The 21,235-nt window shown below is 50.0% G+C and overlaps 1 protein-coding gene across 1 annotated transcript; it reads left to right on the top strand.

Moving 5' to 3' along the window:
* Positions 1 to 16,469: 16,469 nt before the first annotated feature.
* On the top strand, positions 16,470 to 17,450 carry LOC112961155 (olfactory receptor 52B2-like). The gene has a single exon (XM_026056043.1). The coding sequence runs from the start codon at positions 16,476 to 16,478 to the stop codon at positions 17,448 to 17,450; it is 975 nt and encodes a 324-aa protein (XP_025911828.1). The 5' UTR covers positions 16,470 to 16,475.
* Positions 17,451 to 21,235: the final 3,785 nt, after the last annotated feature.

Below are 21,235 nucleotides of genomic sequence, written 5' to 3'. Positions count from 1 at the left end.
TGCTCTTAGGCTGGCTCAGGCATTGCATCGGGTCACTGCTGCCTGGAGCTGGAAGAGGCCAAGGAAGGAGGAGGGACGGGTCATGGCTCTTCTGTTTGCAGAGTTTCCTGAGACTGTGCCTGGCCTGGCCTTAAGGACAGACGGGGAGGAATAGATGGACACCACCACTGCGGAGAGGAGCTCGCCCCAGTGACTGCGCAGGTGAGGGGCTGCACTTCGCTTGCATGATGCGCTGCAGGTGCTGCATAAATACAAACTGCTGGACCACAGCTTGAGATACAGCACAGGGGCTGTTTGGTATCTGATGCAGCCTGTGATAAATCTGTCATGGCAGTTGTGAGTGGAGAGGTCAAAAAAGAAGGCTGAACTTTTGCGGGTTACGATCCTGCCCTCCAGCCTGACTTCGTTTCCTCTTGCTATGTGATATCCACCTTGTGCTGGTAAAACTCCCTCACAGGGAATGTGATCCTGGAAACAAAAACAACATCTCTTGAGCATCAGTGATGCTGTTTCTCTGCATCTTTGCTCTCTTGACCTCGAGGATGTGCAGTGTTTGTTTCTGGGCTATTATAAGCTGTAAGCATCATGTTCTGCTTTCCCTCATTTACCGTTCTCTTCTCCTTGGGAAAAAACACTTAAAGGTTAGATATATGCTGGCCATTGCTCAGTACGTTTCTGTAGCTGGAAAGACAAATTTGAAACAAGTATTGTGCATTTGGACAAAACTGAGTGAGGATTTCAGTTCTGCTCATGGGGAAAGCACAGTCCAGCTTTGGTCTTGGGACTGGGAGATAGGGTTCATTTTGAGATTGCTTTATAGTATAAATGATGCCCTCTCCCTCTAAAAGAGAAGCAGAAGAAAAACAACTAAAAAGAACTCAGTGGCTGCAGAATTCAGCTCTGTGTCTCTGGTCTCTTTGTGGGCATTTTTAGTGTTCTGGTTTTTAAATTAATTAAATTTAATTAATTTAATTAAATTTAAATTAATTAAATGAAAATTAGAAGAAGTAAACCCAACAATAAAGGGCATCTCTGATCTGCCAAGGTGACTCCTGGAAGAGCTGCTGCAATTGCTTTCTGCTGAAATCTGCTCAGATATTGCCATTTTCTGTAGAAAACAAACCATTCTTCCTGCCCCACACAAACTCCTGAGTTCTGGTCTGCCTAAATACCTGATCTCAGCTTTGCTTATTTTTTTTAGCAGTTTAAGCTTTCTGCGTCCCCATTAGGGCTGGAAGTACGGACGGGGGCAATGAGGCACAGGACTGCCTTGAGGGGTGTTTCCAAGTACACCAGTGTCAGTAAGATGCCTGGCTCCCATGGGAAGTTGATGTGATTCATGGACTGCAGGGAGAGCTTCTGCTCGCAGCCCTCTCTGCTGAGCCCCCCAGCACATCCACATCGAGGTGCAGCCCTACAAGTGCTCCGTGCATGGGAAGAGCTTCTGCTTCCAGGCGGAGCTGGCGGCGCACAGGCTGTGCCCCCCCCTGTGCTGCGTTCTCGAGCAGCACTTCAGCTCCCAGGCAGACCTTACCTTGCACGAACGCACCCACTCCGAGCCCCAGTGGCGCCTCTGTGCCGACTGCGGCAAGGTCTTCACGGGGCCAGTGGAGCTGAGCCAGCGCCAGGCAGGGCGTGCGGACACGGTGCCTGCCTGTAGCCTCTGTGGGAAGGGCTTCGGGTACCTGACTGACCTCCTCGTGCACCAGTGCACCCACATGGAGAAGCTTCACCCCTGTGGGCAGTGCTGGAAGGGTTTTGGGTCCTGCTCTGACCCACCAGCGGGGCCATGCCAAGAGCCCTTGCTTCGCCTGCACTCAATGCTGGAAGGCATTCAGCTCTTGCATGAATCTCATCATGCACCATTGCAGCCACTGGGTCCGGCAGGCCTCCTCTTGCACCGCGTGTAGCCGTGCCTACACCACCCACTCCTACCTGGTGGCCCACCAGTGCATCCACACGGGCGAGAAGCCCTACCTGTGCTCAGCGTGTGGGCGCCGGTTTGGCCACAAGTACCACCTGGGCAAGCATGAGCGCACTGCAGGTGCTGGGAGGAAAAGGGACCGTGCAATAAATAATAATAATTAAAAACCCCCTTTGAAACGGTGGTACAGATTTCTGTGTTAGTGTAACTAGCTGGGCTGTGGTGGGAGATCAGCCCGGGGAAAAGGAGGTGAGGCTGCCGTTCCTGGGGCACAGGACTGTGGGTCCTCCTCGCCTGGTTGCTCCCAAACTGTCAGATTTGCTCTTGTCACCTTTGACCCTGGGCTGGTGAGCAGCTCAGCTGTAGAAAAGCTGCTGTTTGCACTGAAACAGGGCAGACGGAGGCAAGTGGGAATGTGCTTTAAGCAAGTGTTGTGCATGGGGGAGCAATGACCGGGTGGTCAGGGCTCGGGGGGATCCCTGCCCGGTGGGAGAGCGTGGGCAGACCCCCCTCCGGGATGCGCACAGATGCTCTGCATGGCCAAGCCTGGTGCTCCACCTGAACGAGGAGTTATTTAAGGAGCAGACACCTTCCCTCTTCCCCCATCCCACTCGCTCCAGAGCCATCACCTTTGCTAGAAGCTGGCATTTCCCCTGAGCTGAGCATGCCGTGTTTTCCACAGACGGATGCTGGGGAGGAAGTGCTGTGCTGCGAGCTGGTCCCAGCACGGCGTTCCAGCTGCCAGATGCTTCCTGCCCCTTCCCCGTGTCATGCTCAAGCACAGCTATCAGCTTTGATTCCCTGAGGCTCCCAAAAGACACAGCATTGCTTTCTTAATTCATTTCAGATCTAATTTCCTTTTTGCAGTGTCTGTCTTTCTGCCCTTATATGGAGACCAGCTCAGTAAACTGGTGCTCCTTTGCGGCTTCAACGCTCCCTTGGGTGGCTGCAGGCCTGAGAGCAGACCACAAGGCTACGGAGATCCACGTTTTATCCGCAAGCACGCTTTCTAGGAACGGTCTGCAGCATCTCTGGTTGAGCTGCATGAAGATTTTCTGCACTAAACGCACACAAATGTGTGCAAGTGTGTGGCCCCTCTCCTGCAGTGGTGTGCTGAGTTGGGCTCTGCGACCACGAGCCATGCTCCCCTGGAGTGGGCTTGTTCAGCTGAGGATGGGCTCATGGCCTTGGCCCGTTTGGTGGCCCTTGTATGAGGTTTGTAGACCCGCTCCATGGCTATGCACCATAAAGCAGCCTGGATGAGAGCAGAGGGCTTTGGCAGTGCCTGGGTGCTTCTCTTTAACCTCTAGTAATGTCAGAGCTCATTGCAGCTCCGGGTGCAAACCTGACTTATCCCAGTGAGGATAATGAGGGTCTCGGTGAGGTGCTTGGAGACCTGTCATGTCCTTGCACATGGACCAGCAGACTGGATTCGCCCTTGCCCTGCACCAGGTGGCAGAGCTCCCCTCACCCCGTCTTCCTTTCACCCTTCCTCGCAGTGCTGCATCCCAGCTGCATCGCAACTGTTTTGCAGGAGTGCCTGCACCACCGGCCATCGCATGCTAAGCGTGGTTGGACATGGTCACCCCCCCCCCCGAGTGCTGAGCTATCCCCAGCGCAGCTGCAGCTGCAGGACTGTGCCATTTCTTGCCTTGCAGAGACCTCTAGAGTTCACTCTCCTTAATGCTCGGCATTTCTCCTGCAACGTCCAGGAAGGGGGGTGAAGGGGGGCCATCCGCATCGCTCCTCTTCTGTTGAGGCCGGAGCGCCACAAAGAGCCTTTCAGCCTCGTTCCTCATCCCTTCCCTGGAGAGGCACCCACAAAAGCCCCCCTCATGTAGCCAGCGGGATTTTGGCCCCTCTGTGCAGGAGGCTGCAGGACGTGGCTGCCTTGGAGCAAAGGGCCTGGGAGGACCCAGCCTCGTCTGCGTGAGTCTGCTCGAGGCGACATCTATTGCTGGGGCACCATCCTTGCTCCAGGGCCTGCTTCAGCCTGGCAGTGGGTATGGAGCCGACCGTCCCTGCCGGCACCCCAGTGGCTCTGAATGTCCAGGACGGGAGAGCATCATCCCTGGAGGAGCTCCTGCCCGCCTGGCCCCTGAAGCCTTCCTAGTGCACATGTCAGCGCAGGGTGGGATGCACCATGCTGCTGGGATGGGCTGGGGGCTGCGGGAAGCATGTTTCCAGGTGCCTCCTGGGGACACCGTGACCTCCCCTCCTGCCCCGTCCCCATGTCTTGCTCAAGCACTGGCTCGCTGTGCCCCTGCTCAAGCCCCGTGTTTGCAGCACATCCCTTCATCTGCAGTGCGGCCGTCTCACTCTCTTCTCCAGTGCAGCAGCGGTGGCTTGGTGCTGACCGAACGGGTGGCCAGGATGGGCCACTGTAACCGGCTGCAGACAGAGTTGCTGCCCACCTTGGAAGAAACCCAGCTTCTGCCTTGGATAGCTCAGCATAATTCACATTCCTTCTTAAAAGGAGGAGTGAGGAGAATGCTAATGATGCATTTTTAAATGCAAAATGCATGAGAAGAGAGACAAAAGAAAATTTTCCTCTTCTTTGTGTGATGCCCTTTGAAAATTCCCATGGCTGCTGTGGGTGTTATAGCCCAGTGTTGGAGAGCCGCTGCCCTACAGGGGTCCAAGATCCTCCTGCAAGCCCAGGGCCATCCCCTCCACCCCTTTTCAGGAGACACAGGGGGGCATTAGCTGACCTTGGTGGAGGAGGGACAAGTGGCCCAGGTGAAAGGGCCCAAGCGGAGGGGTTTATAGCATCTCTTGGGGTGTTAGTGTCACTGGAGGATGTAGGGCACTGCCAAAGCATTATCGTTTCTGGCAATAAAACACCAGACTTGTGACAAACAGGATGTGTTAAAGCCCTGACATGAAAAACCTTACCAAAGGCAAGCTGATTTTAAAGACAACGAGACTTTTGGTTTGTTTTGCCATGATGTCATGAAGAAAGTCGGAGAGCAGACAGTCGCTTGGTCTGCTAGGCCCTTTTTGTATGAGCATTTTGCAAGAGTGAAAGGGCTGTGACTTACCCCAGGCATGAAACCAGTTGATAAGCTGGTTGCCCCACTTCACTCATGCAAAGATCTGTATGCCAGGAGGAACTGTGAGAGGATTAGAGATAACACCCCTACATTTTTAATCAGTCCAGAATCTCAAATTAGCCAGTCTCCCTCCAAAAACTGAAGCCTGTCTCTGACTSTACCAGGCTGGGGAGGAGATGAGAGAGAGTCTGATCAGACTCAGAGGGCTGAATGGAGATTTTATGCCAAACTGAGCCACATCCTGGAGGTAATAACCGCATGACAGCCTCATCTGTGGGAGCAACCTCCCCCTGTTCATGTATCTTCCCATCTGTCTGTCGCTCTTTAGGTAGAAAGAGTGTCAGGAAATATTCGTAATGCATTCCCACAGGGATCTATAGTTAGCAGGGTTTCCAGCTGGCCGTAATATTCCTCCGTGCTCGCTTCAGGAGGTGAAAAGCAAGCACTGAGCTTTCTCCATCTATATAAATAGAAACAGTCTAAAACAGGCATGCAGCAGCTCACTCAGGCACCGCTCTCTGCCTGTCACTGCTTGTGGTGCTTGAGATGCAAGCACGCAACGGATGGAGGATCTGGGCCCTGCAGGTTCATTTCCCGGGGTGCTCTCTACTCGCCATCGCCCCATGTGTGCTCCTGGCCCTTGTCTGGGGCCTGAGAAGAGTGTGCTCAAAGTGGGCGATGAGATTTTATATCTCCCACAAATGACAATACAGACCCCTGCCCACTCCTCAGCTTTGATTCGCCCATACTCTCGCTAGATGTTTAGAACATGCTTCTCTCTGAGCTCATTTTGGCAAAAAAAGACCTGTCTAATCCCCTTTGGGATGAAAAAGCTGGGCATCCATGCAAACAAGGCTTCTGCTCCACTCCCCAGTGAGAAACGTGACCTACATCTCCCAGATACAGTGACAGGAGGTGGGACAGAAGCACCTAAATGTCTCCTGATGCGGATCATTCAGCAGGGGTTGGACTGGAGATGCTAGGCTCCCGTGCCGGCCAGGCTGAGGAGTGCAGGGAGCTCAGCGGGGCAGCCGACCCGACTCTGCACTTGCATGCATGTCCCACCAGCTCCCCTCTGAGATGCTAGCAGTACCGCTGCTATTGGGGCTGGCAGAGCCCTGTGCACCTTGCATGGCTATGCACATCAGTCCGGAGAGCACCCGCAAGGATAGGGGAGGACAGAGGCTCCATGAAATAAATTCTGGGCGTTGCTATTTGCTGGGTAGCATGCTGGAGATGTGCTCAGAGAGCTTCGTGTCAGGCAGGAAGCCAGTGCTCGTCCTGAAGTTCAAGGGCTGTGAACTGAAATGATATTGATCTGGAAGTTATTCCCCGGAGCAGGAACAACAGAAACTGAGCCCGTTTCTGTACTGCAGCTGCATCCATCAGTCTCCGTGCTGACACAGCAGACCCCAGCTACACATGCCAGGCTTGTATAAGCAGCCACTACTGCCCGGGAATTCGCCTGGAGCGTTATTATTTCAGACCATTGCGGCAGAAGCAGAACAGCAACAGGCTCTGAATGTGCTCTGGGGAAATGCAAAACTGCATCTGTTTTGTGTGGGTGTTTCTCAGGGTGGCACCGGGGCTGCCTGCGGAGAGCTGATTGCTTTGCTTGGCGCCGCATCCTTGTGTCCTCCGGCCCTGCGTGCGGGTGAGTCCGGGCACCAGCGCTCCACGGCCAGCAGGTTAGCAGGGTGCTGTTTGCTCAGGGCTGGCTGAGAGCTGCTTAGGTGCAGCCTAGCCCCAACTGTAGCCCCGTGCTCGGCACTGCTTCGCACCCCTGCACAGGTCTGAGAGGCAGGGAGAGGTGCAAAGTCAGGAAGAAGCTGTTTGCCTCCAGGTTTCTGGAAACACTTGAAAAGCGGAAGCCAAGAGCTGCATTGCTCAAGCACATTTTCTCCTGGTTGCAGGTTTGCCAGATCCCTGTGTTTCCTCAGGAGGGAGTTCACCATTGGCAATTACTTTCTGTAGCCTCTTTTTTAATTCCCCTGTAGCTGTTGCTTCTGCAGTTCCTGTTGGGCAACAAATTTAACAATTAAATTATGAAATGGGTGGAAAAAAAAAACAACACTTAATCTGGTTTGTCTTAAGCCTGCTACCAGATTACCTCAGTGAGTGACATATGAATGATCCTGCTGAGAGTCCGCAGGTCTGCGTATAGGTTTATAAGGGGGCATTAACACATTGGTGGATGAGGCAATGCTTTTCTGCTGGTTGTGAGCCCTCATGATGTCGCAGTGGGTGCCTTTGTTATCTCTGTCTTTTGGGATCATCTTTCCTAGCGGTCAGGGTCTGCCACAGTGCAGGTAGTCCTGGGATTGCTGTTACGAACAGCAAGAGGACCCTGCCCTCCCAGGAGACCTCGGCCCTCCCAGCACTGTCTGGGAGGGCAGCTGGTGCTGGGCAGTGACCGGGGGGTCCTGGGCTGCGCTGGGGACAGATCATCGTGCAGCTGCTGGGGAGGTTGGTAGGGTAATGCTGTCCTCGACCTGACCACAGACTGACAGAGCAGGGGGCAAATGTGGCCACCAAGGAAGGTGGGGCTGAAGCCATCATGAGATGGCCAAGTTCAGGCTCCGGAGGGAGGCTGGGAAGGTGAGCAGGAACACTGGCCTCTGGGCTTCAGGAGAGCAGGCTGGCTCAGCCAGGGAATTATTGGGCAGGATACCCCGGGAGCAGCCCTGGAGGGACAGGGTGCCCAGGAGTGTGGGCTGGAAACCCAGGAACAAACTATCCTGTTGTGCAGAAAGATGGATTTTCAGCAGAAGGACTTTTGGTTAACCAAGGAGCTGCTCAATGAGCTAAAATGCAAAAAGAGATCATAAAACAGAAGCAGAAACAAGACAAGGCAGCATGGGGGTATGTAAAAGTATTGCTTGGGCCCTTAGGGATGAAAGCAGATGGACCAAAGTCCAGCTGCAGCAAGGACTAGTGGGGGTATTAGGTGTGATAAGATGTGATCCTACAGGTATACTAGGAGCAAAAGGAAGTTCAGGGAACACGTGGGTCCAAATGTGGGGGAGACAACCCAGCGAGGGACAATATGGGGAAGGCTCAAGTACTCGTTGCCTTCTTGGCCTCAGTCTCCACAGGCAAAGCCTCTCCCAGCCCGGCAGGTCCCGGTGGCTGAGAAAGCAGAGGGAGAGCCAGCAGCAGGGAGCCACAGGTTGGGGACTGCTCAAAGCCAGAGGTATTCCCATACCCGGGGCCGGAGGGGATTCACCCATGGGTGCTGGAGGAGCTGGCTGGTGTGATTGCRAGACTGTTGTCTATCATCTGTGAAACATCATGGTGACTGGGGGAGGTCCTTGATGCCTGAGAAAAGGCCCATATTATGTTCATCTTTGAGAAAGAGAAAGAAGGTCTAGGGAAGTATAGACCATTCAGCATCACCTCTGTCCCTGAAGAGCTTTTGCAGCACACTGACTTGTGTCATTTCCAAGTGTCTGAAGAATAAGAGGGCAATCAGGAGCAACCAACATGGATTTACCAAGGGCAGACCATACCTGAGGAAGCTGATTGCCTTCAGCAATGAAAGGCCTGGCTACACAGATGAGGAGAGAGTGCTGGATGTTAAGGGGTGAACTAATAGCAGCCCACAACTCCTTGAAGGACAGTTATGAAAATGATGAAGCCAAACCCTTCTCTGTTGTTAGAGGTGATGCAGCAAGGGACAACAGTCACAAATCACATCTGGGCGATTCAGGTTAGACAGTAGAAAAAAACCTCTTTGCCACTGCAGTGCAGATCTGGGACAGGTCACCACAGGCTGGATCTCCTTCCCTGGAGGTTTACAGGACTTGGCTAGAAAAAGCCAAGGGTGATCTGACCTAGCCTGGGGGATAGTCCTGCTTCAAAAGGGAGGTTGGGCTAGATTAGGTCCCTTGCAACTAACATTTCTATGGTTTTGCGATCTCCTGGTGTACTGATCAAGTTGAAGACTGCTGGGTATGAACTGTTGTTATTGGGACCTGACATGACACAGGGAGTTTGTGTCCTTCCACAACTTTTCCTATCTGTGATAAGAGTGTCAGCAGAGATGCTCATCTAGCATCTGACTGTCTGTGTCTGTCCTATTTCAGTGTGGTCTGGGGATTGCAAGAGAAATGCATGTATGCTGCATTAAAATGTGCACAAACAAGGGTGCTGCAGGCACTGCAGAGCTCTGAGATGGCGCTCCGATTAGATGAGTGCTCCAGGTTATCAAAGCTGAAGTCTAGCACTTGTAAAGTGTCACAGTTCAGTGGATGGATCAGTTGGCAGAGCTAAGACTGAAAGGACAAGTTCTTCCTGTTGGATATGAAGTGCAGCTCTGTGCTCTTAACATCCACATCCTAGTGATATGGGGTTCTAGGAAAATAAAAACAGAGAAAGTTTAAGGGAGTGAAGAAAGGTTGTGTATTTCCCCTTTCTTTTACTCTACCAGATTTCAGAGGAAAAAATAGGAACACTGAAAAAAAAAGGTATTTTACATGAAATATCTCTACTTAGCAGTGAAAACATTTTTAGATTAATCTGTAAAAGGAGCTTACTGTTGCACTTGACTGAAACTACCAAAATGTTTTGAAGAGCTGAAATAAATTGCTCCGATCAATCATTTCTGGAATAAATATAGTTCCTATTTACTGCTGGCCAGGCTAACTTTTGGTCTTTAATACCATAGTTTATTTAAATATGTGGCAGAGGATATATTTAGAGGTGTCATTTTTCTAAAGAAAAGATTGAGAAGTGAACACAACTTTCTTCTGCATCTGCATGTTAATGTCTGAGATGGATTACACTCACTTAACTTAAAACATCTTTTTCTGAGCTAGTCATTTCAGGCACCAGTAGAGGGAAACGAGCACTTTCAGGAGCTATTCATCTTCTCCTAATGCAGACAGTAGACAGTGGTTCTCTCCCTGATTGTGCCCTATTGCTTTTTGTCAGCTATCAAGGGAGCTGACGTGGTTCGGATAATGCCATTTGAAGTTTGGTGAGGCGAATCTGCTCCATTTACAAGCTGATGGTTTCAGTGATTTCTGTTTACTTGCCTGTAACCCCATTACTAAAACGGAAGGGAAGAACCAGAGAAACAAAGCCGTGCTTGATGTCCTGATTTGCTTCCCCGCTCCAACTCTCCTGCAGGGAAGGGGAAAGTGTAGGGGTTGGTGGACCATCTTCCCACCCTCTCCCAGTATCCTGCAACCAGTAGCGTCGCTCAATACCCTTCCAGCCGGGGAGCACAGGGGGGCAATGACTATTTCAGACCAGAGCTTAACCACACTTAGCTTGTAGTTTTCAAAAGACTTACTTACAATGCCCCATTTTGGGGTATCATCGATAGCTTCTACAAGCAGTGAATACCCTGTGCGCAGGGGAAGCCAAGCTAGGTCTTAGTGATTGCAATGGTCATCTGCTCCAGAATGTGACAAAGTCAGGTTGTGATGTGGCTTTGTGCTGATGTTACCCAGATGTTTGATCTGTTGTTCCCACCATTACAGGTGGGGGAAGGTCTCCATTGTCCGAAGTGCTGCCATCTCCAAGAGGTGAAGCTCTCTGACTGAGGAACCTGCGGTCTATGTTGTCGTGATGCTACCAGACCTTGCTTGGAAGTCATCTGCTTGGTTTTGGTGAGTCATTTCATCAAGCAGCATCCTGCAAGGACCACGACAGAATCAGATAATACTGACACCAGATCTAGCGAGTGGCTGGCACGGAGAACTTGTTGTTCTGATCTCTTCCTGTAATTGGCTTGTTTGGCAGCCAAAATACAAGCTTTCAGGATGGAGACCTCCAAAGGGCTGGGGCCTGCTCGAGTCTGTCTCTGCTTTCCACTTAGGTCATTCCTGATCAGTGTTTGTGTAACTTGATTTTAAAATCGCCAGAGATATAGACTCTAGTCACTCTGGAAGTTGTTTACTTCTGTATTTATGACGTTTTCCCAGTGCCTGAAACCCGGTAATAAATGCTGCCCCTTATTTCTGACCTTCCCCAGGAACAGTAGCCTGCTCTTCCTGTTTACGGTAATCTGTCACACGTTGGCAGGCTGTTATCGCTTCTCCTTATCTCTAGAAAGCAAACAATCCCAGTATAAACAAAGGGTTTTCAGGTACTATCCTATTCACACAGCAGGGGCAGCTGCTTCGTGCTTATGTACTCAGTGCACAATAGCTGGAGGGCGATCGCTTAAACATTAACACACTGACAGCGCCGGCTCTGCTACCAAAATGAAAGATTGCGTCTGTAAGCTCCTTGCTGGGCTTGAACTGCTGATCTAAGCCTGGCATCGTGCTTCAGCAAACTGGGCCTGCCTTCAAGCCGCAGTGGTGACTTGGTTGCTCCTGCTCTTTCCTGGGTCCCTGTGCCTCGGAGGAGAAGCCTGACTCTTTCCTTTTGGTGTTTCTGCCCTTATGTGTATGGTTTGGGCAAGAAGAAAACATGTTTTACTTGCAGCTTGAGTATTTTTGTAATGCCCTCCTGAGATGTGTCATCCCCCACTAGCAATAGAGGAGAAACATTCTGGGGGAGCACACCTGAAATTTTAGTTTCCTCTTTATTGCTGTGTGGCTGGAGAGTACCCCAGCTTTTCTTTAAAATATCCTCTGATATGAAAACTGTGATGATTCTCCAAATTCCTCCCAAGCTGGAACAACTGAGAACTGGAACAGCTCTTTCTCACAGGCCCTGTACTTTCAGTTTGAAAGACTTTGGACTAGCTTTATTCTGTGGAAACCGTGGGGAGAGAAATGCACAGGAAATTAAAAAATGTACACTGATAATATGAACTGGTCACATGGGTTTAGAAAGATCTTATGTACCTTTAGGTGCCAAGACACAAGGCATTGTGTGACAGGAGAATTAATATCTTTATCAGACCAGCTGACAGGAAATGAGTGAGTTTTCTGGCACACCTGTCCTCCACGAGAGTTGTCCTGGGTGCCGTGAACACCAAGGTGGATGCACTGCTGTTAATATTCAGAAGTATTGGAGCCTTCCTGCAGAAAGAGAGTGTCCTCATGATATCTGCAAAAGTCTCGTGTTATATTCCATCATACAGCAGAACTTGCATTAAAGCCCTGGGTAATATCTCTGCAGGAGACCGTGCTCTCCCTCCTGGGTGGAAAAGCACTTCCCTGCTGATTCACCAGGATACTCCCCACCGGAACAGGGTTGAAGCCCCAGACGCAAGTGCACATGCAGCCCTGAGACCTGAAGGTATTTCTATGTCCTCCCTGATAGTCCCAGGGGGACCTGGGGTCACCAGTGAGCTACGGGGATCTGGCCTCTCTCTGGTAGTACGATGTTAAATTGAGAATTGTGACAATATTTCAGAAGCAAATGTAAAGACAGGTACCTGGGCAAAACTGAGTGTGGTGGTTGTGGTTAATGGCATTAACAGCATCCACAAACTTGCCGGGTATTTTCCAGGTAGATCAAATCTGGAGTTCCTGCAGTGAGGACTCAGCATACAGCAGGTAGGACAGGGCAGTTTGGTGGAGGGAGAAAATCAATATTTATTTATGACTACTAAAAAAAAAAAAAGATCGAGGCACCTCTTTTCTGTCTGCCTATATTGGTTACATATTATTTCTGAACCTGAATAACTGCAACAGTGAAACAGAACAAGAAATCACTGAATGATGAACATTTCATTGCAGGTCAAGCTGTATGGAACATGTACTCCTCTGTTTCATCAAGAATATACAGTTATTTTAAAACATTTTGGCTTGGTCCTGCAATGAAAGAAATGATTAATTCATACAGTTCTCAGTTCAAATGCTTTTTCTTTCTGTTGCACTGATGAATATTCAACATTTTGTTTGCAGGCAAAGAAGCGTTATACTCCATGGAGCAGTGGATGTTGTCTACCTTGACTGCAGCAAGGCTTTCGGCACTGACTCCCATAACATCCCTACAGACAAGCTCAGGAAGTGTGGGCTAGATGAGTGGAGAGTGAGGTGGCTTGAGAAGTGGCTGAATGGCAGAGCTCCGAGGGTTGTGCTCAGCAGCGCAGTCTAGTTGGAGGCCTGTAGCTAGCGGTGTCCCCCAGGGGTCAGCACTGGGTCCAGCCCTCTTCAACTTCTTCTTCAATGACCTGGATGAAGGAACAGAGTGCACCCTCAGCAAGTTTGCTGATGGTACCAAACTGGGAGGAGTGGCTGATACCCCAGAGGGCTGTGCTGCCATTCAGAGAGACGTGGAGAGGCTGGAGAGGTGGGTGGAGAGGAACCTSCTGAAGTTCAACAAAGGCAAGTGCAGGGTCCTGCACCTGTGGAGGAATAACCCCATGCAGCAGTAGAGGTTGGGGGTTGAGCTGCTGGAAAGCAGCTCTGCTGAGAAGGCCCTGGGAGTGCTGGTGGACACCAAGTTGAGCATGAGGCAGCAATGTGGCCTTGTGGCCAAGAAGGCCAATGGTATGCTGGTGTGCATGAGGAAGAGTGTTGCCAGCAGGTGGAGGGAGGTGATCCTTCCCCTCTCCTCAGCCCTGCTGAGGCCACATCTGGAGTAGTGTGTGCAGTTCTGGGCTCCCCAGTGCAAGAGGGATGTGGCACTACTGGAACAAGTCCAGCGGAGGGCCTCAAAGATGATTAGGGGACTGGAGCAYCTCTCTTATGAGGAAAGGCTGAGAGAGCTGGGCCTGTTTAGCCTGGAGAAGAGAAGGCTGAGAGGGGATCTTATCGATGTGTACAAGTATCTTAAGAGAGGGTGTCAAGAGGATGGAGCCAAACTCTTCTCAGTGGTGCCCAGTGACAGGATGAGAGGCAACGGGCACAAACTGAAACACAGGCAGTTCCATCTGAACATGAGGAAAAAYTTCTTYACTGTGAGGGTGACAGAGCACTGGAGCAGGTTTCCCAGAGAGGTTGTGGAGTCTCCTTCTCTGGAGATATTCAAAATCTGCCTGGACGCGATCCTGTGCAATGTGCTCTGGTGACCCTGGTTGAGCAGGGGGGTTGGACTAGATGATCTGCAGAGGTCCCTTCCAACCTCAACCATTCTGTRATTCTGTTATTCTGTGAAAGCATTTCTCAAGTCATTTTTAATAAGTTTTTTGCATCCTCTAAATAGACACAGCTATTGTTTCTGTTCTTTTTTTTTTTTTTGCCACCATTGTATACTTTAAAAACTATTTTGCAATAATAATGTATTATAAATTATGCAGTTCTGGTGTTTCTGGTATTCCAGTTGATGCCAGCTCAGACTGGCAGTGCAATCTGAGTAGAAAGCCATGCAGCCGGCTGTTTTGCAGCAAGATCAAGTCAGCTTTGGGCTCACAGCCACTGACAGGCTTCATGATTTGTAGATCATTGACCATGGGTAGGATTCTGACAAATAGAGAAACCCCCTCCCACAGAGGCACATGGCAACATAAGCAAAACTCAGAGGATATTTTGGGAGGTCTCACCAGTATAACAAGAACATTTTCACTCTGTGCGAGATAACTCTTCCTGGCTACCAGGGATGTTGCCTCTGGACCTGGGTAACCCTGCTTGGGTACTATGCGGTGCCTGTCTCCCTCCCAAGTACTTTTTGTGGTCAGGAGAGGTAGCCTAGGCTGGGGCAGGGCAAAGTAAAAACACTTGTAATGCAAATGATGGAAAAGCAGGAAATATCTTGACCCAGCTGAGAGTGTTACCTGCTGTTAATCTTTAATGCACTAGCAATTTAAACTTCCACAAGTCGTCGGGCTGATGTTTCTTCTGAGATTGAGAAGAAAGAAGAATTAATATCATCGGCTTTTGGTGGTATCGATAGGGATTCTTACTCACATGCAGTTCTGGGCTGATCAGGGCTGAGGTTCCTCGTTCCTCATTGGGGCTGGCCCTTGGTGAGTCATTTTATATTAAACATTGGCATTTGGGGCACCACTTTCTTCTTTGAAAAGAATGAAAGGAAGTAAATCTGCAGGTGAGAGAAATATGTTTCCATATCACTAAGAACTGGAGGTGTAAAGTCTTGCTGAACTCTTTTGTAAACCATCTGCATTGGCTGGCTTTGGTGCCTGGGAATGTTCTCAGGCTCATTTAATTTAAAAATGTAGACTTAGTCTGTGTTTATTCACCTCTGCTGAATTACATGGTCTTAAAAGAGGAAGAAGTGATTGGATAAATATTTGTGATGTGCCAAAGACCTTTCCTATACTGACGGATGTTTTCAGTGGACTGTTGGTTCATACAGAACAAGAACACTTCTTAACGGAAGCACTTAGAAATGCAAACATGTAGTGTACTCAGATGCGTGCGGTTTGCAATGAAAACAAAACAGGCTGTAAGCAGGTCTGAAGAAGGAAGGTTTAGCTTTGGTCCAAATCAAACACTTTTTCTTGCATTCCAATGCTGGCCTACACTTTTTCTAGTGTATGGCAGGGCATACATAAGGTGGAAATACAAATGGGGGAAAAACACATAAAAACAGCAGCTCTGCAGCATTCCTTCTCCTCCTCAAAGTCTTCGTCATGACAAAGGGTCCACAGAGAACTTTGTAGACTTAACCTATTGGTATTATATGAACCTTCATGGAATTTGTTCTGAGTCCAGGTTACCCTGGCACTTTGGGATACTGGAAAAAACTGCAAAAGGGTTGAGCCAAGAGGCTGGAAATGGCCCATGTAGCCTGAACATCAGTGCAGGAGTCCTGGTGTCTCTCTGGGTCTCTCTCTGGAATTTTAGCATGACTTTGCTGCTCTGATAGCACTTGTTTCCCTGTATTTTGTGTCACAATTTCTTTGTCCAACAAACCTGTTGCACTGCACTCCATGTCTTTGCCCTTCTTTCCAAAGGCAAGGAAAGGCAGGAACTAGCTTCTCAGCAGGCAGACAGGGAATCTGACAGGTTAAGAGAGTTGTTTCAGGTCATTCAGAAAGTCTGGGCATGAGCTGAAAATCAAGCCTAGCTCCCTGCTTTCTCCCTGGGTGTTTGGGTCTCTGTGATTCCTGTGCGATGAGGAGGAGGCACAAAAGACACTTTCACATTTGCAAACAGGTGAACATGTTTATACAGTTGGAAACACAGGGAGTAACATGCCTGGTGCAAGTTCCGGGGTCTGAAGAGACATACAGCCCTAACAAAGAGTAAGACACGTAGCTTTCCAGGTATACACAGAGATATAGCCCACTGATCACAGCAAGGCTAGTCATTATGACTTTTACAAGCATTTCTGTGATCTCTGTGACAGTAGGTAAAGCTGAGAGAGAAAAAAACCTGGCCTGTTTTGCAGTGCAAATGGATGGACAGAGGGGATTTTTTTTTTTTCTTCTTACAGATACAATTCATAAGGGCTAATAGGAAAGAATGAAAGGATTCATTTTTACAACAGAATATACCAGATCAAGCCCTCGGCATTCAGAAATGGCTCAATTTGGAAGTAATTTGCAAACAGGATGCTGTATGGGTCACTGTGTACTCATCTGTAGGTGGGCAAGGCCAGCATCTGACTCACCAGGCATTATTTATTCTGCTGATTTTCTCTTACAGAGATCCAGACTGACCCTGAGCACAGCCTCAAGCAACACCATGTATGAACTCAACGACAGCAGTTTTGATCCTATCACCTTCGTCCTGACAGGCATCCCGGGCATGGAGGAGTCCCACATATGGATCTCTGTCCCCTTCTGTCTGATGTACCTCACTGCCGTGTTCGTGAACTCTGTCCTCCTCTTTGTCATCATCACGGAGAGGAGCCTCCACGAGCCCATGTACCTCTTCCTGGCTATGCTGGCTATTGCTGACCTAATGCTTTCGACCACGACGGTGCCCAAAATGCTGGCCATCTTCTGGTTCAGTGCCAGGGAAATTTCCTTTGATGCTTGCATTACTCAGATGTTCTTTACACATTTCAGTTTTATTGTGGAGTCATCTGTCTTGCTGGCGATGGCATTTGATCGGTACGTTGCTATCTGTGACCCCCTGAGATACTCTTCAACATTAACTCCCTCAGTGATTGGGAAAATCGCTGTGACTGCTGTCGTCAGGGCACTGTGCATCATGTTCCCACCCATCTTTCTCCTGAAGCGGTTGCCGTACTGTGGACACAACATCATGCCGCACACCTACTGTGAGCACATGGGCATAGCCCGCTTGGCCTGTGCTGATATAAAAGCCAACTTCTGGTATGGACTTACAACGGTTCTGCTCTCCACCGGCCTTGATGTTGTGCTCATTGCTGTCTCTTATGCTCTGATTCTGAGGGTGGTCTTCCGGCTCCCGTCCCATGAGGCCCGTCTCAAAACACTGAGCACCTGCGGCTCCCACCTCTGTGTCATCCTCATGTTCTACATGCCCGCGTTCTTCTCCTTTCTCACGCATCGGTTTGGCCACCACATCCCAGGTCACGTTCATATCCTCCTGGCCAACCTCTATGTCGTGGTCCCCCCGATGCTCAACCCCATCGTGTATGGGGTGAAAACGAGGCAGATCCGGGAGCGAGTGGTCCGCCTCTTCTGCCCCTCGGGGCAGTGCCCCTGCTGCGGCTGGGGCAGCAGATGCTGACAGGTGCTGCATGGCAAGGGGGATGTGGGCCAGGATACGGAAAACAGTGCCAAGCACTGCAGCCCGTTTTGCCCTGGAGAAGCAGGCTTGTCCAGCAAGCCTGCGAGAAGCCAAAGGTGACGGGGTTTCTGGAAATGTGGGCATGGATCATCAGCCCCTTCATTGCTACAGGTTTCTCCTAGAGACGCTTCCCCTGAACTCTCCATCTAGCAGAGGCTGGGGCAGAGAGTTCAAATGAGGATTATCAAGACTCTTGTGCCTGCTGATTTACTGTCACCTACAGCTGCTGTTTTGATTTGCTCTCCTACAGCTTCCTTTCTCTTTGTGCTTTTGCCCACTATCTAAGTGCCTAGACTGAACACCTGGTCAGACACCAGAGCAGAGCCTGGTACACCAGCTGCAGCTGGATGCACCAAGTGCTGTTTACTATGGCAAAGGCAATAGTTTATCCTCCTGCCTTCATACATATAGCTTGCATTACCGAAGGACCTCAGAACCTCTTGCTGTACAATGCGTTTACATGCTGAAGAGCCCTGTGAGGTTTGGAAAGGCATCATTGTTCTTTGTTTAAGGGAAGCATATCTCTTAAACCATGATGTCTAAGGCTGAACTAAAGACTCTAGTGCTGAGTCTTGGGGGACAATGGGGGACAATGATCTCCTATGGCTTACACATCCCACAGGGAAATTTTCTCTTTTGAGGAAAATATTGAAGTGCTGAGCAGTGCTCAGTGTGAGGCACATTACACCTCAAGATCCTTTTCAGACCATACTTCTGCCTGATCAATTACCCACTACTTGTTGTCGTGCATTTGATTTCTCCTTCAGCATGAAAATAGTTTTATTGAACTTCTTGTTCCTCACATTGGTGTATGCACCAAGTGCATCATTAATATCATATTCTACCTAATGTCAATGGCAATCTGCCTCAGACAGTTGTGAAAAGCAGTGCAAGTATGAAAAATGAGTGCTAGATATTGCAAAAGGAGCAGCATGCCAGTTCTGGGCATCTGCATACAGCATGAGTTTAATTTCATTATCTATCTGACCTGCAAGAAGAGCTCTTTTTCTTACCTCTCCCTTCCTCAGCAGAGACAGCAATGCTGGCTGTCAGACAGAATAGCTCATCTGCTGCCTCTGCTTCAGTGAATCTCACACCATGGGTGACAATGTCAGAAAGAGGAGAGACCCTCATCTCCATATAGCGTACACCAGCACTGCTAAAATCTCCCAAGCAACAATAAAGACCCACAGGGTGAAGGGAGTGAAAGCAGCACTGGAGACTTGGTGGATGGTATATGCTCAGACAGGACCGTTGTGTTGTCTCATTCCCATAGCAGAGTCCTGATGGCCTTCCCGGCTCACCTATTAAATGTCAAGGATTCTGTAAACCATTGCAAAAATTGCAGCTGAGTACTGTTGCCTCAGAATAAGAAATGCTCTTGGACCTTGCACAGGGCACCAGAAAGCAGACATGGCTGCAGCAGGTCTCAGGACGTTCTTCAGAGGGGGCCGGGCAGTGTGGCCACTGCAGAGCAGCAGAGCTGGTTCTCTGGGGGTGCCCAGTGGGGAAGCAGCCAGCCTCAGCCCGGCTCCAATGCCGACAGCCCCAAAGCTCTGCCATGGCAGCTCTGATGCAGACTGAGCATTACAGCTGGCTGAATAAAGTGCTGGTGCTTCCTACAGGGTCTCCAGGAGTTTTGCTGGGGGTGGGCTATGGAGGGCAAAGAGGAGGGGGACAAAACACTGGATATTCTGTACAGGCAACAGGAAGTACAAATCCAGCTCTGGAAGCTTCTAAGCACTGACACCATCCCTTTTTTCTGTTGGCAGAATGGGTTGGAAAAGCCCTCAGAGGCTATAGTCCCTTCATTGCCTCTCGCAGAACCACAGAATAGTTGAGGTTTTCAGGGAGCTCTGGAGACCATCTGGTCTAAGCCCCTGCTCAGAGCAGGGTCAGCTCGAGCAGGTTGCCCAGGATTGTGTCCAGCTGAGTTTTAAATATCTCCAAGGACAGAGACTCCACAACCTCTCTGGAAAACCTTTTCCTGTGTTTGATCACCCTCACAGTGAAAAAAGCTTTTTCTTATGTTCGGATGGAATTTCCTATGTTTCAGTTTGTGCCCTCCCCTCAAACCAGCAAGAGCAGCTTGCCTCCATGGGTTTCCCAGAGCCGATGTGCACGTTCAATGAGACCCCCGTTGTTGCCCCTCCACTAGTTCCTCTGGGCTCCGGTGGCACTGAGGGCTTCTTAAGTGCTAAACTGCCAGGTGTACCTCAAAGCTGAGGCATCAGTTCCCTTTCTATTGTGGGAAGCCACTCTGGGATGAGGAACAGGAGGGAACGTACATGGGCCAGGATACCTTTCCTTCATGTTTTACTGGGTGGGTTGTGGAGACAAATGCATGCTTCTCCTCTCTGCACTGTACCTCCTGTCTGCTGCATTTCTCTCCTACACGCCGCTCTGAGGCACTGGGGTCTGGGCACCGTTCGTCCTCAGGGCTGAGGCAGAATGGCAAAGCTCACCACCCCGATGTCATCATTCACACCTGTGCAGAGTGGGTGTGAGATGCTCCAGCAATGCCATGGATAATATCTTAGCCCTGTCTGGCACCTTGGGAGAGCAGGAAAGAGTCAGAACCTCTGAAAGCTCCTGAGGACAGACTGGAACCTAGGTCATATTTAGGGCAGACATATTTTGCACAGCCTGCAGGCCATCCAGGTAGCCTAATGCGTGTTACATGGGGTGTAACAAAGCCTCAGCTGAAATGAACTGCTTCTCATCATTACATGCTATGTGATTCATCTGTCCTCTCGTCCCTCCGCAACAGTTGGAGCTCAGTTAGTCTCAGGGGCCTGGGCAATATGACCCATCAACAGCTGCTGAGGTTTTGCTGTTTTGCTTTTTTCAGTCTTTGCATCATGAAGATTTGGCTGCTTATTTCTGTCCTCCACCCTTCCCAACTCAAATACAAAACTTGATATATAACTCAGCTCAAATCACTTCCCATTTGCTCCAATGGTGAAGAAAATACCCCTGCTGGGATCTTCACAATGGCCATTAGTAAACCTAGCATCATTTGAAAACATGGGTGTTGTTCACATCACGCCTCTCTTGTCCACTTGTGAGTTTGTGTCTTTGATAAAGAAATGCAGTGCTCCTGTTGCTGGAGAAGTGGGTTTGGAGAAACCAGTGGCGCCAAGTCCAGTGCCACTGCAAGGCTGCGATATCGGCAGTGAGGTCACAGTGCAGAGACATGATGACAGAGGTCCTCGGAGCAGGGTGGGGTTGAGGGGGCAACGTTGGCCAACAGCAGAGCCCGCAGCTTGCTTTGATATTCCTGCATGTGGATGGAGATGTCTCCCCTCAGCTGGGTCTCTCCAAACTTCAGGGTCTAAAGCAGCCGGAGGAGTTGGTAGCAGTGAAGGTGAAGAACCCGGATTGTTGTGTCCAGCCCTCCCACCCTTTGTCCCCTGCTTCTGCAGGAAGAAAAGCTCCAGTGGCACTTCCCTGAGGGATCATTTCCCCAAGGATGGTCAAAGCATGGATGTCCCTGGAGCTGCTGCCCCTCCAACTGTCAGGGTGACAATGAAGACCCCCCGGCGGAAGGAGGAGTTTGCAGTGCCTATTAACAGACGCGTCAGGGAATTCAAAGGAGAGGTGTCTGTGCGTTTCTCATCTCCCACCAGCCAGCTTGTGCTGGTCTTCTCTGGCAGGATTTTGAAGGATCACAAGACCCTCGGTGAGTATGGTATTCATGATGAAGCCACCATCTACCTGGTGGT

The sequence above is a fragment of the Apteryx rowi genome, unplaced genomic scaffold (assembly GCF_003343035.1).
Source record: "Apteryx rowi isolate R43461 unplaced genomic scaffold, aptRow1 scaffold_1291, whole genome shotgun sequence".
Taxonomy (NCBI): Eukaryota; Metazoa; Chordata; class Aves; order Apterygiformes; family Apterygidae; genus Apteryx; species Apteryx rowi.
This window is presented reverse-complemented; position numbering and strand designations above follow the sequence as displayed.